This window comes from Scomber scombrus, chromosome 6 (assembly GCF_963691925.1).
Source record: "Scomber scombrus chromosome 6, fScoSco1.1, whole genome shotgun sequence".
NCBI lineage: Eukaryota > Metazoa > Chordata > Actinopteri > Scombriformes > Scombridae > Scomber > Scomber scombrus.
The window spans coordinates 4,273,082-4,290,359 of NC_084975.1; the positions used below are offsets into that span (position 1 = coordinate 4,273,082).

A 17,278-nucleotide genomic window follows, 5' to 3' on the forward strand; every position below is an offset into this window, starting at 1 on the left:
TAATGCTAATGTTTAACAGATATAATATTTACCATGTTCATCATGTAAGTTTAGTGTATTAGCATGCAAACATTTGCTAATTAACACTAAACACAAAGTATAGCTGAGACTGATGGGAATATCTTTAGTTTTGCAGGTATTTGGTCATAAACCAAACTATTGGACAAAATAACTGTTGTGAATTCTTCATGTTAAGAGACTTTTATTTTAAAGGCACCGTTTTTTGGTCTCAATCGCTAGTTTAAAGCCTTCTTCAATGCAGTATGATGTTCATTTGTGAAATTGTGGCCTCACTGATTTTATATTTGACGATAAAGCAGGGTATGCATTAGGGCGTGGCTACGCTGTGATTGACAGGTTGATTGATTCACAAGTTCAGGAGGGTGGACAGATAGACTGTATGAAAATAGCCGTGAACTTGTTTCACACCGACAGTTTTCTCCGGAGTTTTGTGGTTATAGTTAGTCGTAACAGCTAACTGTCTACAGTGTACACCGGCACCAGGTTGCCGGTGTATACTGTGGTAGATCCAGCCCTCGCAACCTCCCCCGCTCCGCCTAATTCCCCTCCTGATGCCCATATAAGTAGAATCCGTGTTTTTTTTCCCCCGTCATGCACCTGAAATTTTAAAGATGGCACTGCTCAGATCCGAAACTGTGGCCTCTGAGCAGCAGTCCACAAACCAATGGGTGACGTCACGGATGTTACATGCATTTCTTATATGCAGTCTATGGTCCAAACAGAGGGGCTGGGATGATACAGAATTACCTTCAGTCCTCCGACATGCCTGGAAAACCTTGTAGAATGAGCTTCAACACCTTAGCAGAATTTCCATCCCATGCTGATACTCACCAGTCTCTGTACAAGGTGCAGAACCACAGTACGATCTTCAAGTTTTTTGTCTTGCCTCTGAATATGGGGCAGTGGCCTACCTCACTGAACGTACAGGAGATGCCATTCACACCTCCTTTGTTATGGCTAGGTCAAGAGTTGCCCCCAAGATAACCTTTGGAGCGCCCTGGTGGTCGAGTGGTTAGAGCACATGTCACATAATCGCAACGTCCCAAGTTCAATCCGGCCAGGGACCTATGCTGCAGGTCATTCACCTCTCTCTCCCCTGTATCCTGTCGGAATCTCTGGCAGTTACTATCTAAATGAAGGCAAAAAAGCCCAAAAACATCTAAAAAAGAGTTGCCCCCAAGAGACAGCAGTCTATGCCGCCCCTGGAGCTCTGCACTGCATTAGCTGAAGCTCAACTGGCCAAGCTTGTAGAGACTGAACTGACACTCACCATCCGACAGACAACAGTATTAAGGGCCGTCCACACTGAGAACGATATCTATAACGATAACTATAAATGTATTGTTTTAAATGTCATTCTAATTTCAGTGGATGGCGGAGTCCACACCACAACTATAACGACAACGATAGAGAAGAACGATATCGTTTGAATCACTTTCAGAGCGATTTGATGAACGATAAAAACGCTGACTGTCAATCAAAATCCTAATTTATTCATTTGAATGCGGCTTTGCTCCTCTCTCACCACGGACTGACGCACTATATATCTGAGCAGAATGACAGAGGTGATTTATTTAGAAAAGTCCTTATTATTACAATAGGAAGTGCCACCTGCAGAAGGTTGTGAGCAAGATGAGTCTTGCCGGTGTACATCAGCAGGAGGTGCTGCTGCAGAGACACCAGGAAGTCTTCTGGAGGACTCAGATGTTCCACTTCTACCTGCAGGGGCAGAGACCATAGACACAATAAAGAGTAGACGCTGCATCGACCGCTACTGCCTATTGGCGCTGGTGAGCCGTGTGGCCGCCATCTTGGAACGGTCACCGGCTCCACTCAGTGTATTCTGTTTGGCAGGCGCAATGAAGTGTCAGCACATTAAACAATCATAACTCCCTGAATACTTAACTGATTTTCAGGCTGTTTTTTTTGCTGCAAACGTCATACACATGGTTTGTCCTATATTAATATTCATAGTGGGCTTAACAGTAATAGAATATTCTGATATGTGATATATTTGATATATGATAGGTATTTTGTAAAAACATACAATGTATGTATATATAATAATAATAATAATAATAATAATAATAATAATAATAATAATAACATTATTTATATAGCACCTTTCGAAAACAAAGTTCACAAAGTGCTTTGACAGACAAGGCAAGCAAAAGCATTACAATAAAAAACGACACACAACACAGAGAGAGGTAACAAGACTGGCATTGAAAAGATGAGAGTAGAGGACAATGGAATACATGGAATATGGAATATACAGTATATATATATATATACTACACTAATATATGATAGAGATGCAGGAGCAGATAGTGGCAGTAAAAGTACTACTCACCTTTTTTAATAAGATTAAAAATGATGAAACAATATATGACTACATTATTTATATATAGAGATACAGTACATATATATCAATATATATATTGATATATATCTATATATATAGAGAGAGAGATAGACATAGATAGATATAGATAGATATAGTAATAGATAGATATAGTGATAGATAGATAGATATAGATATATATAGATAGATGGATATATATATATATATATATATATATATATATATATATATATATATATATATATATATATAGACAGATAGATATCGATAGTTTAGTAGATAGATATTGATAGATATAGATAGATATATATGCCGCACAGTGCTCAGGCATCTTGCTGCTTTGGTTTGTTTACGTATAGGATTACCGGTTCAAGGTGGCGGCCGCATTTCTTGGGCCCCAGCAGCCAACGCGGTGTCTACTCTTTATTATGTCTATGGCAGAGACGCCTTGGAATGACCGACTTTAAATCCACCATCCAGATCCCTGACCTGGCCCTCCCAGCCTCCACGTGGAGGGTCGTGAGGGTTGAAAATAATGGGCATAGACAAAATATATCCATTAAATGTAACTTTAAAAGTCAGATGTTAAATTTTTGTAAGTCTTGTCTTCTTTAAACCAACAGTCAGGAGTTCACGTGAACAGTGAAAGAGGTTTTCCTCGCTGTAATCACTCCTCCTGTCCTTACTGATTATTAAAAGATCCCCTTTAAATGTCCTTTCAATGGAAGTGATGGAGGACAAAATCCACAGTGTGTCCACACAGTCATTTAAAAGTAGATGTGAAGCTTCTATTCAGCTTCAGCAGTCTGAGTTAGTCATATCAAGTGGATATCTGACACATTTACAGTCTTTTTAGCATCAAATTCCCTCTTTGTGTTTCCCTCTTTGTGTGTTGAGCTGAGCTGGAATATAGTAAGAAAAAGAGGGACTTTGGCACTAGAAAGACTGTAACGTTGAAAGATATCTACTTGATTTGACTCATTTGGATGGCTGAAGCTTCATATTAGCTTCAGATCACCTTTTAAATACATTTTTGCCCTTTCCATTATTGCCAATTGTGAAGCTGAACACTGAATGGCTCTTTTATGAAACGTTGCTGGCTCAGGGTGTTTGGAGAAAGGGCTACAGCTGCCCAGGTGCTATAAAGAGCAGCAGCTGCCGCACAGGTAACACACAACAACCACTGACCTGTAGCAGCAACAGCAGCAGCAACCAACAAACCGGCAACATGATGAGCAAGGTGAGAAGACAACAAACTCTCTCTAATCTAATCTAAACTAATGTGACTTTAGCTGGTTCAGAGTTTCTTTTGACTGATGTTATAGACAGTTACAGGGCTTTCACTCTCTTTAATTTCTACAGATGTTAGATTTAGTATCAGAATACAAGAATACCCTAAATTACTGTGTCAGAGTTACTGCACATGTCCCAAGGCAGATTGTATTTAAAAATAGTTTTACACAGTTGAAATAGTTTGATCTGTGCTTTGATCACACAGTTAAAGTACAGAGCTATTTCAGTGTTAATGTGACATTCTGAGACTTAGAATAAATATCTATAGTGTCCAATGTTTCTGAGTGGCAGTCAGTGAGTCTTTATATAAGTAGTATAAGTCTTTTTTGAGTTTATTGAATATATTGATCACTAATCAGATATATCCTCAGAAAGTGTGTGTTACACTCAGTGTATGAATATGTCTTATAGTAGGCACTTTTTTAAATATTCAAATCGGCTGTAAGGTTTTCAAAGAACAACTGTATGGATGTAAAACAAATCTGCTCTCTAAACTTTTACCGAGTTATTAACAGTCAAGTTGTTAATAAATGCTAATGTTTAAAAAAGTACATAAAAAAACAACTTGATCTTTGGGGGGTTCTGAGATGATTGAGTAGCATCTCAGTTGTAAAATGATTAGTCTCTTTCACCAACAAGAATGCTCATTAGGACACAAAGTTGTATAATGATGAATCCAGCAGGTTATTGATCTGTCTCCATCTCTATCTCAGATCGTTTTCTACGAGGAGAGGAACTTCCAGGGTCGTTCCTATGAGTGCAGCAGCGACTGCCCTGACATGTCCTCCTACATGAGCAGGTGCCACTCCTGCAGGGTGGAGAAGGGCTGCTTCATGGTCTATGACCGCACCAACTTCATGGGTAACCAGTACTTCATGAGGAGGGGCGAGTACGCTGACTACATGAGCATGATGGGCATGAGCGACTGCATCAAGTCCTGCCGCATGATCCCCATGGTAACCACACAGCCGCCAATCACATCACAGACCTGATATCTTAATCAGTCTGAATCAGCAGATTACACATATGCTATTATCATTATTAGTATCCCATCATTAATGACTGGCTCCATGTGTTGCAGCACCGTGGATCTTACAGGATGAAGATCTACGAGAGGGAGAACTTCGACGGTCAGATGCACGAGCTGATGGACGACTGTGACAACATCATGAGCCGTTACAGCATGTCCAACTGCATGTCCTGCAACACGATGGACGGACACTGGCTCATGTACGAGCAGCCCTGCTACAGGGGCAGGATGATGTACATGAGGCCTGGAGAGTACAGGAACTTCATGAACATGGGCATGAACAACATGAAGTTCATGAGCATGAGGCGTATCATGGACTCTTATTATTAGAGTCACCATGGAAACACTGACAAATAAATAAAATGCTTTCTTTGTAAACAAAGTTTACTGTCTATTCTGTTGGAAAAGAAGCAGCTCACTGAGCTCTGTGGTTTCAGCTGACAATTGAGAAAAAATATAGGCTACACATTCAAGACTTTACAATCTATAGTTAACGTGCTAGCAGCCCTGTGATGCTGTACTCGAGCTAAATGCTGAACAAAAGGGTACAAACAGGCTTACAATGATAATGCTAATGCTTAGCAGATATAATATTTACCATGTTCATCAAGTAAGTTTAGTGTATTAAAATGAAAAACATTTGCTAATTAACACTAAACACAAAGTATAGCTGAGACCGATGGGAATGTCTTTAGTTTTGCAGGTATTACGTCATAAACCAAAGTATTGGACAAAATAACTGTTGTGAATTCTTCATGTTAAGAGACTTTTATTGTAAAGGCACCATTTGTTGCTACATCCTGTAATCCCGTTTCTGCTGTCTTTCCCGATGCAGAATTGATAAATCACTGATGATGACTCCTACATAGGCCTATGCTCGGTCCATCACTGCTCTGTGTTCTTCTACAATTCAGACAACACCAGGTTGCTGTGAGCTGAGAAATTTGCTCCATGTTTCATTAAGTTTGTCTCCTACCTGAGGACAAACCACTCCTTCCATTCATCTGAAGAGGCCCATGTTGTGTAGACCCACCAGATGTGATGAGGATGGCCTATCAAATACTGGCAAGTCAGTATGACACCTTGGGAATCATTGTGCCAAGGTGCTCATCCAGCAGCTTTGGTCCAAACCAGGCGGGGAGTTCCAGTCCTCTGAGCGGAGGCCAACGTGGAAGTAACTTAAAACTGCATTCTATCAAAGGCCATCAGGGGGCGACAGTTTTGGTGTCAAAGGGACTTCCATCTCTATACAAGTCAATGGAAAGTTCACCAACTTCTCACTTGATTTCTAACCTCAGTAAACATTTTCAAAATGTGTTTATGGTCTCAATCGCTAGTTTAAAGCCTTTTTCAATGCAGTATGATGTTCATTTGCGAAGTTTTGGCCTCCCTGATTTTATATTTGACGATAAAGCAGCGTATGCATTAGGGCATGGCTACGCCGTGTTTGACAGGTTGATTGATTTACAGGTTCAGGAGGGTGGACAGATAGACTGTATGAAAATAGCCGTGAACTTGATTCACACCGACAGTTTTCTCCGGAGTTGTCTGGCTGATGTACGAGCAGCCCAACTACAGAGGTAAGAAGATGTATATGAGGCCTGGAGAGTACAGGAACTTCATGAACATGGGCATGAGCAACATGAAGTTCATGAGCATGAGGCGTATCATGGACTCTTAATATTAGAGTCACCATGGAAACACTGACAAATAAATAAAATGCTTTCTTTGTAAACAAAGTTTACTGTCTTTTTGAATAGGAAGCTGCTCACTGAGCTCTGTGGTTTCAGCTGACAATTGAGAAAAAATATAGGCTACACATTCAAGACTTTACAATCTATAGTTAACGTGCTAGCAGCCCTGTGATGCTGTACTCGAGCTAAATGCTGAACAAAGGCATACAAATATGCTTACGATGATAATGCTAATGTTTAACAGATATAATATTCACCATGTAAATCATGTAAGTTTAGTGTATTAGCATGCAAACATTTGCTAATTAACACTAAACACAAAGTATAGCTGAGACTGATGGGAATATCTTTAGTTTTGCAGGTATTTGGTCATAAACCAAACTATTGGACAAAATAACTGTTGTGAATTCTTCGTGTAAAGAGATTTTTATTTTAAAAGCATCGTTTTTTGGTCTCAATCACTAGTTTAAAGCCTTCTTCAATGCAGTATGATGTTCATTTGTGAAATTGTGGCCTCACTGATTTTATATTTGACGATAAAGCAGGGTATGCATTAGGGCGTGGCTACGCCGTGATTGACAGGTTGATTGATTCACAAGTTCAGGAGGGTGGACAGATAGACTGTATGAAAATAGCCGTGAACTTGTTTTACACCGACAGTTTTCTCCGGAGTTTTGAGGTTATAGTTAGTCGTAACAGCTAACTTGGTTAGCATCACCAGGTTGCCGGTGTATACTGTGGTAGATCCAGCCCTCGCAACCTCCCCCGCTCCGCCTAATGCCCCTCCTGGTGCCCATATAAGTAGAGTCCGTGTTTTTTTTCCCCCGGCATGCACCTGAAATTTTAAAGATGGCACTGCTCAGATCCGAAACTGTGGCCTCTGAGCAGAAGTCCACAAACCAATGGGTGACGTCACGGATGTTACATGCATTTCTTATATACAGTTTATAGTCCAAACAGAGGGGCTGGGATGATCCAGATTTATCTTCATTCCTCCGACATGCCTGGAAAACCTTGTAGAATGAGCTTCAACACCTCAGCAGAATTTCCATCCCATGCTGATACTCACCAGTCTCTGTACAAGGTGCAGAACCACAGTACGATCTTTACGTTTTCTGTGATGCCTGGCCAAGCTTGTAGAGACTGAACTGACACTCACCATCCCACAGACAACAGTATTAAGGGCTGTCCTCACTGAGAACGATATCTATAACGATAAATCTCATTCTAATTTCAGTGGATGGCAGAGTCCACACCACAACTATAATGACAACGATAGAGAAGAACGATATCGTTTGAATCACTTTCAGAGCGATTTGATGAACAATAAAAACGCTGACTGTCAATCAAAATCCTGATTAATTTATTTGAATGCGGCTTTGCTCCTCTCTCACCACGGACTAATGCAGTATATATCTGAGCAGAATGACAGAGGTGATTTATTTAGAAAAGTCCTTATTATTACAATAGGAAGCGCCACCTGCAGAAGGTTGTGAGCAAGATGAGTCTTGCCGGTGTACACCAGCAGGAGGTGCTGCTCCAGAGACACCAGGAAGTCGTCTGGAGGACTGAGATGTTCCACTTCTACCTGCAGGGTCAGAGACCATAGACACAATAAAGAGTAGACGCTGCATCGACCGCTACTGCCTATTGGCGCTGATGAGCCGTGGGGCCGCCATCTTGGAACGGTCTGTTTGGCAGGCGCAATGAAGTGTCAGCGCATTAAACAATCATAACTCCCTGAATACTTAACTGATTTTCACCCAGTTTTTTTTTTGCTGCAAACGTCATACACATGGTTTGGCCTATATTAATATTCATAGTGGGCTTAACAGTAATAGAATATTCTGATATGTGATATATTTGATATATGATAGGTATTTTGCAAAACATACAATGTGTGTATATATAATAATAATAATAATATCAATAACAATAATAATAATAATAATAATAATAATAATAACTTTATTTATATAGCACCTTTCAAAAACAACGTTCACAAAGTGCTTTGACAGACAAGGCAAGCAAAAGCATTACTATAAAAAACAAGACACACAACAGAGAGAGGTAACAAGACTGGCATTGACAAGATGAGAGTAGAGGACAATGGAATACATGGAATATGGAATATACAGTATATATATATATACTACACTAATATATGATAGAAATGCAAGAGCAGATAGTGGCAGAAAAAGTACTACTCAGCTTTTTTAATATATAGATATATATAGATAGATGGATATATATATATATATAAACAGATAGATATTGATAGATCAATAGATAGATATATATGCCGCACAGTGCTCAGGCATCTTGCTGCTTTGGTTTGTTTACGGGTAGGATGACCGGCTCAAGATGGCGGCCGCATTTCTTGTGCCCCAGCAGCCAATGCGGCATCTACTCTTTATTATGTCTATGACAAAGATGCCTTGGAATGACCGACTTTAACTCCACCCACCAAATCCCTGACCTGGTCCTCCCAGCCTCCACGTGGAGGGTCGTGAGGGTTGAAAATAATGGGCATAGACAAAATATATCCATTAAATGTAACTTCAAAAGTCTGGTGCAACATTTTTGTAAGTCTTGTCTTCTTTAAACCAACAGTCAGGAGTTCACGTGAACAGTGAAAGAGGTTTTTGTCACTCTAATCATTCTTCCTGTCCTTACTGATTATTAAAAGAAACCCTTCAAATGTCCTTTCAATGGAAGTGATGGAGGACAAAATCCACAGTGTGCCCACACAGTCATTTAAAAGTAGATGTGAAGCTTCTATTCAGCTTCAGCAGTCTGAGTTAGTCATATCAAGTGGATATCTGACACATTTACAGTCTTTTTAGCATCAAATTCCCTCTTTGGGTTTCCCTCTTTGTGTGTTGAGATGGATTATAGTAACAAAAAGAGGGACTTTGGCACTAGAAAGACTAACGTTGAAAGATATCTACTTGATTTGACTCATTTGGATGGCTGAAGCTTCATATTAGCTTCAGATCACCTTTTAAATACATTTTTGCCGGTTCCATTATTGCCAATTGTGAAGCTGAACACTGAAGGGCTCTTTTATGAAACGTTGCTGGCTCAGGGTGTTTGGACAAAGGGCTACAGCTGCCCAGGTGCTATAAAGAGCAGCAGCTGCCGCACAGGTAACACACAACATCCACTGACCTGCAGCAGCAACAGCAGCAGCAACCAACAAACCGGCAACATGATGAGCATGGTGAGAAGACAACAAACTCTCTAATCTAATCTAAACTAATCTGACTTTAGCTGGTTCAGAGTTTCTTTTTACTGATGTTATAGACAGTTACAGGCCTTTCACTCTCTCTAATTTCTACAGATGTTAGATTTAGTGTCAGAATAAAAGAATACCCTAAATTACTGTTTCAGAGTGACTGCACATGTCCCAAGGCAGATTGTATTTAAAAATAGTTTTACACAGTTTGAAATAGTTTGAACTGTGCTTTGATCACACAGTTAAAGTACAGAGCTATTTCAGTGTTAACTAGACATTCTGAGACTTAGAATAAATATCTATAGTGTCAAATGTTTCTGAGTGGCAGTCAGTGAGTCTTTATATAAGTAGTATAAGTCTTTTTTGAGTTAATTGAATATATTGATCACTATCAGATATATCCTCAGAAAGTGTGTTTTACACTCAGTGTATTTATATGTCTTATAGTAAGCACTTTTTAAAATATTCAAATCGGCTGTAAGGTTTTCAAAGAACAACTGTATGGATGTAAAACAAATCTGCTCTCTAAACTTTTACCAAGTTATTAACAGTCAAGTTGTTAATAAATGCTAATGTTTAAGAGAGTACATAAAAAAACAACTTGATCTTTGGGGAGCTCTGAGATGATTGAGCAGCATCTCAGTTGTAAAATGATTAGTCTCTTTCACCAACAAGAATGCTCATTAGGACACAAAGTTGTATAATGATGAATCCAGCAGGTTATTGATCTGTCTCCGTCTCTATCTCAGATCATTTTCTACGAGGAGAGGAACTTCCAGGGTCGTTCCTATGAGTGCAGCAGCGACTGCGCTGACATGTCCTCCTACCTGAGCAGGTGCCACTCCTGCAGGGTGGAGAAGGGCTGCTTCATGGTCTACGACCGCACCAACTTCATGGGTAACCAGTACTTCATGAAGAGGGGCGAGTACGCTGACTACATGAGCATGATGGGCATGAGCGACTGCATCAGGTCCTGCCGCATGATCCCCATGGTAACCACACAGCCGCCAATCACATCACAGACCTGATATCTTAATCAGTCTGAATCAGCAGATTACACACATGCTATTATCATTATTATTATCCCATCATTAATGACTGGCTCCATGTGTTGCAGCACCGTGGAAACTACAGGATGAAGATCTGCGAGAGGGAGAACTTCGGTGGTCAGATGCACGAGCTGATGGACGACTGTGACAACATCATGAGCCGTTACAGCATGTCCAACTGCATGTCCTGCAACGTGATGGACGGACACTGGCTGATGTACGAGCAGCCCAACTACAGAGGCAGGATGATGTACATGAGGCCTGGAGAGTACAGAAACTTCATGAACATGGGCATGAACAACATGAAGTTCATGAGCATGAGGCGTATCATGGACTCTTATTATTAGAGTTGCCATGGAAACACTGACAAATAAATAAAATGCTTTCTTTGTAAACAAAGTTTATTGTCTTTTCTGTTGAATAAGAAGCTGCTCACTGAGCTCTGTGGTTTCATCTGACAATTGAGAACAAATATAGGCTACACATTCAAGACTTTACAATCTATAGTTAATGTGCTAGCAGCCCTGTGATGCTGTACTCGAGCTAAATGCTGAACAAAAGCATTCAAACATGCTTACAATGATAATGCTAATGTTTAGCAGATATAATATTTACCATGTTCATCATGTAAGTTTAATGTATTAGCATGCAAACATTTGCTAATTAACACTAAACACAAAGTATAGCTGAGACCGATGGGAATGTCTTTAGTTTTGCAGGTATTTGGTCATAAACCAAACTATTGGACAAAATAACTGTTGTGAATTCTTCATGTTAAGAGACTTTTATTTTTAAGGCACTGTTTGTTGCTAGTTCCTGTAATCCCGTTTCTGCTGTCTTTCCCGATGCAGAATTGATAAATCATTGATGATGACTCCTGCCTGGGCCTATGCTTGGTCCATCACTGCTCTGTGTTCTTCTACAATTCAGACAACACAAGGTTGCTGTGAGCGGAGACATATGCTCCATGTTTCATTAAGTTTGTCTCCTACCTGAGGACAAACCGCTCTTTCCATTCATCTGAGGAGGCCTACGTTGTGTAGACCCACCAGATGTGATGAGGATGGCCTATCAAATACTGGCAAGTCAGTATGACCCCTTGGGAATCATTGTGCCAAGATGCTCATCCAGCAGCTTTGATCCAAACCAGGCGGGGTTCCGGTCCTCTGGGCGGAGGCCAACGTGGAAGTAGCTTAAAACTGCATTCTATCAAAAGGCCATCAGGGGGCGACAGTTTTGGTGTCAAAGGGACTTCCTTCTCTATACAAGTCAATGGAGAATTCACCAACTTCTCACTTGATTTCTAACCTCAGTAAACATTTTCAAAATGTGTTTATGGTCTCAATCGCTAGTTTAAAGCCTTCTTCAATGCAGTATGATGTTCATTTGTGAAATTCTGGCCTCCCTGATTTTATATTTGACAATAAAGCAGGGTATGCATTAGGGCGTGGCTACGTCGTGATTGACAAGTTGATTGATTCACAGGTTCAGGAGGGTGGACAGATAGACTGTATGAAAATAGCCGTGAACTTGTTTCACACCGACAGTTTTCTCCGGAGTTTTGTGGTTATAGTTAGTCGTAACAGCTAACTTGGTTAGCATCACCAGGTTGCCGGTGTAGACTGTGGTAGATCCAGCCCTCGCAACCTCCCCTGCTCCGCCTGATGCCCCTCCTGATGCCCATATAAGTAGAATCCCTGTTTTTATTTTTCCAGGCATGCACCTGAAATTTTCAAGATGGCACTGCTCAGAACCGAAACTATTGGCCTCTGAGCAGCAGTCCACAAACCAATGGGTGACGTCACGGATGTTACATGCATTACTTTTATACAGTCTATGGTCCAAACAGAGGGGCTGGGATGATCCAGATTTACCTTCAGTCCTCCGACATGCCTGGAAAACCTTGTAGAATGAGCTTCAACACCTCAGCAGAATTTCCATCCCATGCTGATACTCACCAGTCTCTGTACAAGGTGCAGAACCACAGTATGATCTTTAAGTTTTCTGTGATGCCTCTGAATATGGGGCGGTGGCCTACCTCACTGTACGTACAGGAGATGCCATTCACACCTCCTTTGTTATGGCTAGGTCAAGAGTTTCCCCCAAGATAACTTTTGGAGCGCCCTGGTGGTCGAGTGGTTAGAGCGCATGCCACATAATCGCAACGTCCCAAATTCAATCCGGCCAGGGACCTATGCTGCAGGTCATTCCCCTCTCTCTCCCCTGTATCCTGTCGGAATCTCTGCCAGTTACTATCTAAATAAAGGCAAAAAAGCCCAAAAATATCTAAAAAAGAGTTGCCCCCAAGAGACAGCAGTCTATGCCGCACCTGGAGCTATGCACTGCATTACCTAAATCTCAACTGGCCAAGCTTGTAGAGACTGAACTGACACTCACCATCCGACAGACAACAGTATTAAGGACCGTCAACACTGAGAACGATATCTATAATGATAACTATAAATGTATTGTTTTAAATCTCATTCTAATTTCAGTGGATGGCGGAGTCCACACCACAACTATAACGACAACGATAGAGAAGAACGATATCGTTGGAATCACTTTCAGAGCGATTTGATGAACAATAAAAACGCTGACTGTCAATCAAAATCCTAATTTATTTATTTGAATGCGGCTTTGCTCCTCTCTCACCACGGACTGACCCACTATATATCTGAGCAGAATGACAGAGGTGATCTATTTAGAAAAGTCCTCATTATTACAATAGGAAGCGCCAACTGCAGAAGTTGTGGGCAAGATGAGTCTTGCTGGTGTACACCAGCAGGAGGTGCTGCTCCAGAGACACCAGGAAGTCGTCTGGAGGACTCAGATGTTCAACTTCTACCTGCAGGGGCAGAGACCATAGACACAATAAAGAGTAGACGCTGCATCGACAGCTATTGCCTATTGGCGTTGATGAGCCGTGGGGCCGCCATCTTGGAATGGTCACCCGCTCCACTCAGTGTAATCTGTTTGGCAGGCCCAATGAAGTGTCAGCACATTAAACAATCATAACTCCCAGAATATTTAACTGATTTTCACACAGGTTTTTTTTGCTTCAAACGTCATACACATGGTTTGGCATATATTAATATTCATAGTGGGCTTAACAGTAATAGAATATTCTGATATGTGATATATGTGATGTATGATAGATATTTTGCAAAACACACAATGTGTGTATATATAATAATAATAATAATAATAATAATAATAATAATAATAATAATAATAATAATAATAATAGTAACTTTATTTATATAGCACCTTTCAAAAACAAAGTTCACAAAGTGCTTTGACAGACAAGGCAAGCAAAAGCATTACAATAAAAAATAAGACACACAACACAGTGAGAGGTAACAAGACTGGCATTGACAAGATGAGAGTAGAGGACAATGGAATACATGGAATATGGAATATACAGTATATATATATATATATACTACACTAATATATGATAGAGATGCAGGAGCAGATAGTGGCAGTAAAAGTACTACTTAGCTTTTTTAATAAGATTAAAAATGAAGAAATAATATATGACTACATTATTTATGTATATATATACAGTATATATAGATATATATATATACATATATACATGTATATAGATAGACATAGATAGATATAGATAAATATAGATAAATATAGATAAATATAGATAGATAGATAGATAGATAGATAGATAGATAGATAGATAGATAGATAGATAGATAGATAGATAGATAGATAGATAGATAGATAGATAGATAGATAGATGTATATAAATATATATATATATATATATATAGACAGATAGATATCGATAGATTAGTTAATAGATATTGATAGATATAGATAGATATATATGCCGCACAGTGCTCAGGCATCTTGCTGCTTTGGTTGTTTACGGGTAGGATGACCGGTTCAAGATGGCGGCCGCATTTCTTGTGCCCCAGCAGCCAATGCGGCATCTACTCTTTATTATGTCTATGGCGGAGACGCCTTGGAATGACCGACTTTAACTCAACCCACCAGATCCCTGACCTGGCCCTCCCAGCCTCCACGTGGAGGGTCGTGAGGGTTGAAAATAATGGGCATAGACAAAATATATCCATTAAATGTAACTTCAAAAGTCTGGTGCAACATTTTTGTAAGTCTTGTCTTCTTTAAACCAACAGTCAGGAGTTCACATGAACAGTAAAAGAGGTTTTCCTCGCTGTAATCATTCCTCCTGTCCTTATTGATTATTAAAAGATCCCCTTCAAATGTCCTTTCAATGGAAGTGATGGAGGACAAAATCCACAGTGTGTCCACTCAGTCATTTAAAAGTAGATGTGAAGCTTCTATTCAGCTTCAGCAGTCTGAGTTAGTCATATCAAGTGGATATCTGACACATTTACAGTCTTTTTAGCATCAAATTCCCTCTTTGTGTCTCCCTCTTTGTGTGTTGAGCTGAGCTGGAATATAGTAACAAAAAGAGGGACTTTGGCACTAGAAAGACTGTAACGTTGAAAGATATCTACTTGATTTGACTCATTTGGATGGCTGAAGCTTCATATTAGCTTCAGTTTACCTTTTAAATACATTTTTGCCCGTTCCATTATTATCAATTGTGAAGCTGAACACTGAATGGCTCTTTTATGAAACGTTGCTGGCTCAGGGTGTTTGGAGAAAGGGCTACAGCTGCCCAGGTGCTATAAAGAGCAGCAGCTGCCGCACAGGTAACACACAACATCCACTGACCTGCAGCAGCAACAGCAGCAGCAACCAACAAACCGGCAACATGATGAGCAAGGTGAGAAGACAACAAACTCTCTCTAATCTAATCTAAACTAATCGGACTTTAGCTGGTTCAGAGTTTCTTTTGACTGATGTTATAAACAGTTACAGGGCTTTCTCTCTCTTTAATTTCTACAGATGTTAGATTTAGTGTCAGAATACAAGAATATCCTAAATTACTGTGTCAGAGTTACTGCACATGTCCCAAGGCAGATTGTATTTAAAAATAGTTTTACACAGTTTTAAATAGTTTGATCTGTGCTTTGATCACACAGTTAAAGTACAGAGCTATTTCAGTGTTAATGTGACATTCTGAGACTTAGAATAAATATCTATAGTGTCAAATGTTTCTGATTGGCAGTCAGTGAATCTTTATATAAATAGTATAAGTCTTTTTTGAGTTTAGTGAATATATTGATCACTAATCAGATATATCCTCAGATAGTGTGTTTTAAACTCAGTGTATGAATATGTCTTATAGTAGGCACTTTTTTAAAATATTCAAATCGGCTGTTAGGTTTTCAAAGAACAACTGTATGGATGTAAAACAAATCTGCCCTCTAAACTTTTACCGAGTTATTAACAGTCAAGTTGTTAATAAATGCTAATTTTTAAAAAAGTACATAAAAAAACAACTTGATCTTTGAGGAGTTCCGAGATGATTGCGCAGCATCTCAGTTGTAAAATGATTAGTCTCTTTCACCAACAAGAATGCTCATTAGGACACAAAGTTGTATAATGGGGGCGAGTACGCTGACCACACTAATGTCTCTGTTGCAATGTAGCTTGAATGTTATTCTCCCTTGTAAGTCGCTTTGGATAAAAGCGTCTGCTAAATGACTAAATGTAAATGTAAATGTTAATAATGATGAATCCAGCAGGTTATTGATCTGTCTCCGTCTCTGTCCTAGATCGTTTTCTACGAGGAGAGGAACTTCCAGGGTCGTTCCTATGAGTGCAGCAGCGACTTCGCTGACATGTCCTCCTACCTGAGCAGGTGCCAGTCCTGCAGGGTGGAGAAGGGCTGCTTCATGGTCTATGACCGCACCAACTTCATGGGTAACCAGTACTTCATGAAGAGGGGCGAGTACTCTGACTACATGAGCATGATGGGCATGAGCGACTGCATCAGGTCCTGCCGCATGATCCCCATGGTAACCACACAGTCGCCAATCACATCACAGACCTGATATCTTAATCAGTCTGAATCAGCAGATGACACATATGCTATTATCATTATTATTATCATATCATTAATGACTGGCTCCATGTGTTGCAGCACCGTGGATCTTACAGGATGAAGATCTACGAGAGGGAGAACTTCGACGGTCAGATGCACGAGCTGATGGACGACTGTGACAACATCATGAGCCGTTACAGCATGTCCAACTGCATGTCCTGCAACGTGATGGACGGACACTGGCTGATGTACGAGCAGCCCAGCTACAGGGGCAGGATGATGTACATGAGGCCTGGAGAGTACAGGAACTTCATGAACATGGGCATGAGCAACATGAAGTTCATGAGCATGAGGCGTATCATGGACTCTTATTATTAGAGTCACCATGGAACCACTGACAAATAAATAAAATGCTTTCTTTGTAAACAAAGTTTACTGTCTTTTCTTTTGAATAAGAAGCTGCTCACTGAGCTCTGTGGTTTTAGCTGACAATTGAGAACAAATATAGGCTACCCATTCAAGACTTTACAATCTATAGTTAACGTGCTAGCAGCCCTGTGATGCTGTACTCGAGCTAAATGCTGAACAAAAGCGTACAAACATGCTTACGATGATAATGCTAATGTTTAACAGATATAATATTTACCATG

The 17,278-nt window shown here is 40.1% G+C and overlaps 3 protein-coding genes across 3 annotated transcripts; all 3 read left to right on the forward strand.

Annotated features, from left to right (window-relative positions):
• Positions 1–783: 783 nt before the first annotated feature.
• Positions 784–5,039, forward strand: LOC133981912 (gamma-crystallin M2-like). Its single transcript, XM_062420785.1, has 6 exons — positions 784–880; positions 1,681–1,859; positions 2,828–2,905; positions 3,492–3,626; positions 4,393–4,635; positions 4,761–5,039. Exons 1-6 carry the CDS (start codon positions 784–786, stop codon positions 5,037–5,039), a joined length of 1,011 nt encoding a protein of 336 aa, XP_062276769.1.
• Positions 5,040–9,614: 4,575 nt separating this feature from the next.
• On the forward strand, positions 9,615–11,037 carry LOC133981914 (gamma-crystallin M2-like). Its single transcript, XM_062420788.1, has 3 exons — positions 9,615–9,626; positions 10,361–10,633; positions 10,759–11,037. Exons 1-3 carry the CDS (start codon positions 9,615–9,617, stop codon positions 11,035–11,037), a joined length of 564 nt encoding a protein of 187 aa, XP_062276772.1.
• Positions 11,038–15,449: 4,412 nt separating this feature from the next.
• On the forward strand, positions 15,450–17,006 carry LOC133981493 (gamma-crystallin M2-like). The gene is made up of 3 exons (XM_062420220.1): positions 15,450–15,464; positions 16,360–16,602; positions 16,728–17,006. Exons 1-3 carry the CDS (start codon positions 15,453–15,455, stop codon positions 17,004–17,006), a joined length of 534 nt encoding a protein of 177 aa, XP_062276204.1. The 5' UTR covers positions 15,450–15,452.
• The last annotated feature ends 272 nt before the right edge of the window (positions 17,007–17,278 follow it).

Coding starts and splice junctions, on each gene's coding strand:
- LOC133981912 (XM_062420785.1), top strand. CDS start 784: ATGCCTGGAAAACCTTGTAGAATGAGCTTCAACACCTTAGCAGAATTT. Junction 881..1,680: donor GTACAAGGTGCAGAACCACA/GTACGATCTTCA, acceptor GTACATCAGCAG/GAGGTGCTGCTGCAGAGACA. Junction 2,906..3,491: donor CAGCCTCCACGTGGAGGGTC/GTGAGGGTTGAA, acceptor TTGCTGGCTCAG/GGTGTTTGGAGAAAGGGCTA.
- LOC133981914 (XM_062420788.1), top strand. Junction 10,634..10,758: donor CCTGCCGCATGATCCCCATG/GTAACCACACAG, acceptor CATGTGTTGCAG/CACCGTGGAAACTACAGGAT.
- LOC133981493 (XM_062420220.1), top strand. Junction 16,603..16,727: donor CCTGCCGCATGATCCCCATG/GTAACCACACAG, acceptor CATGTGTTGCAG/CACCGTGGATCTTACAGGAT.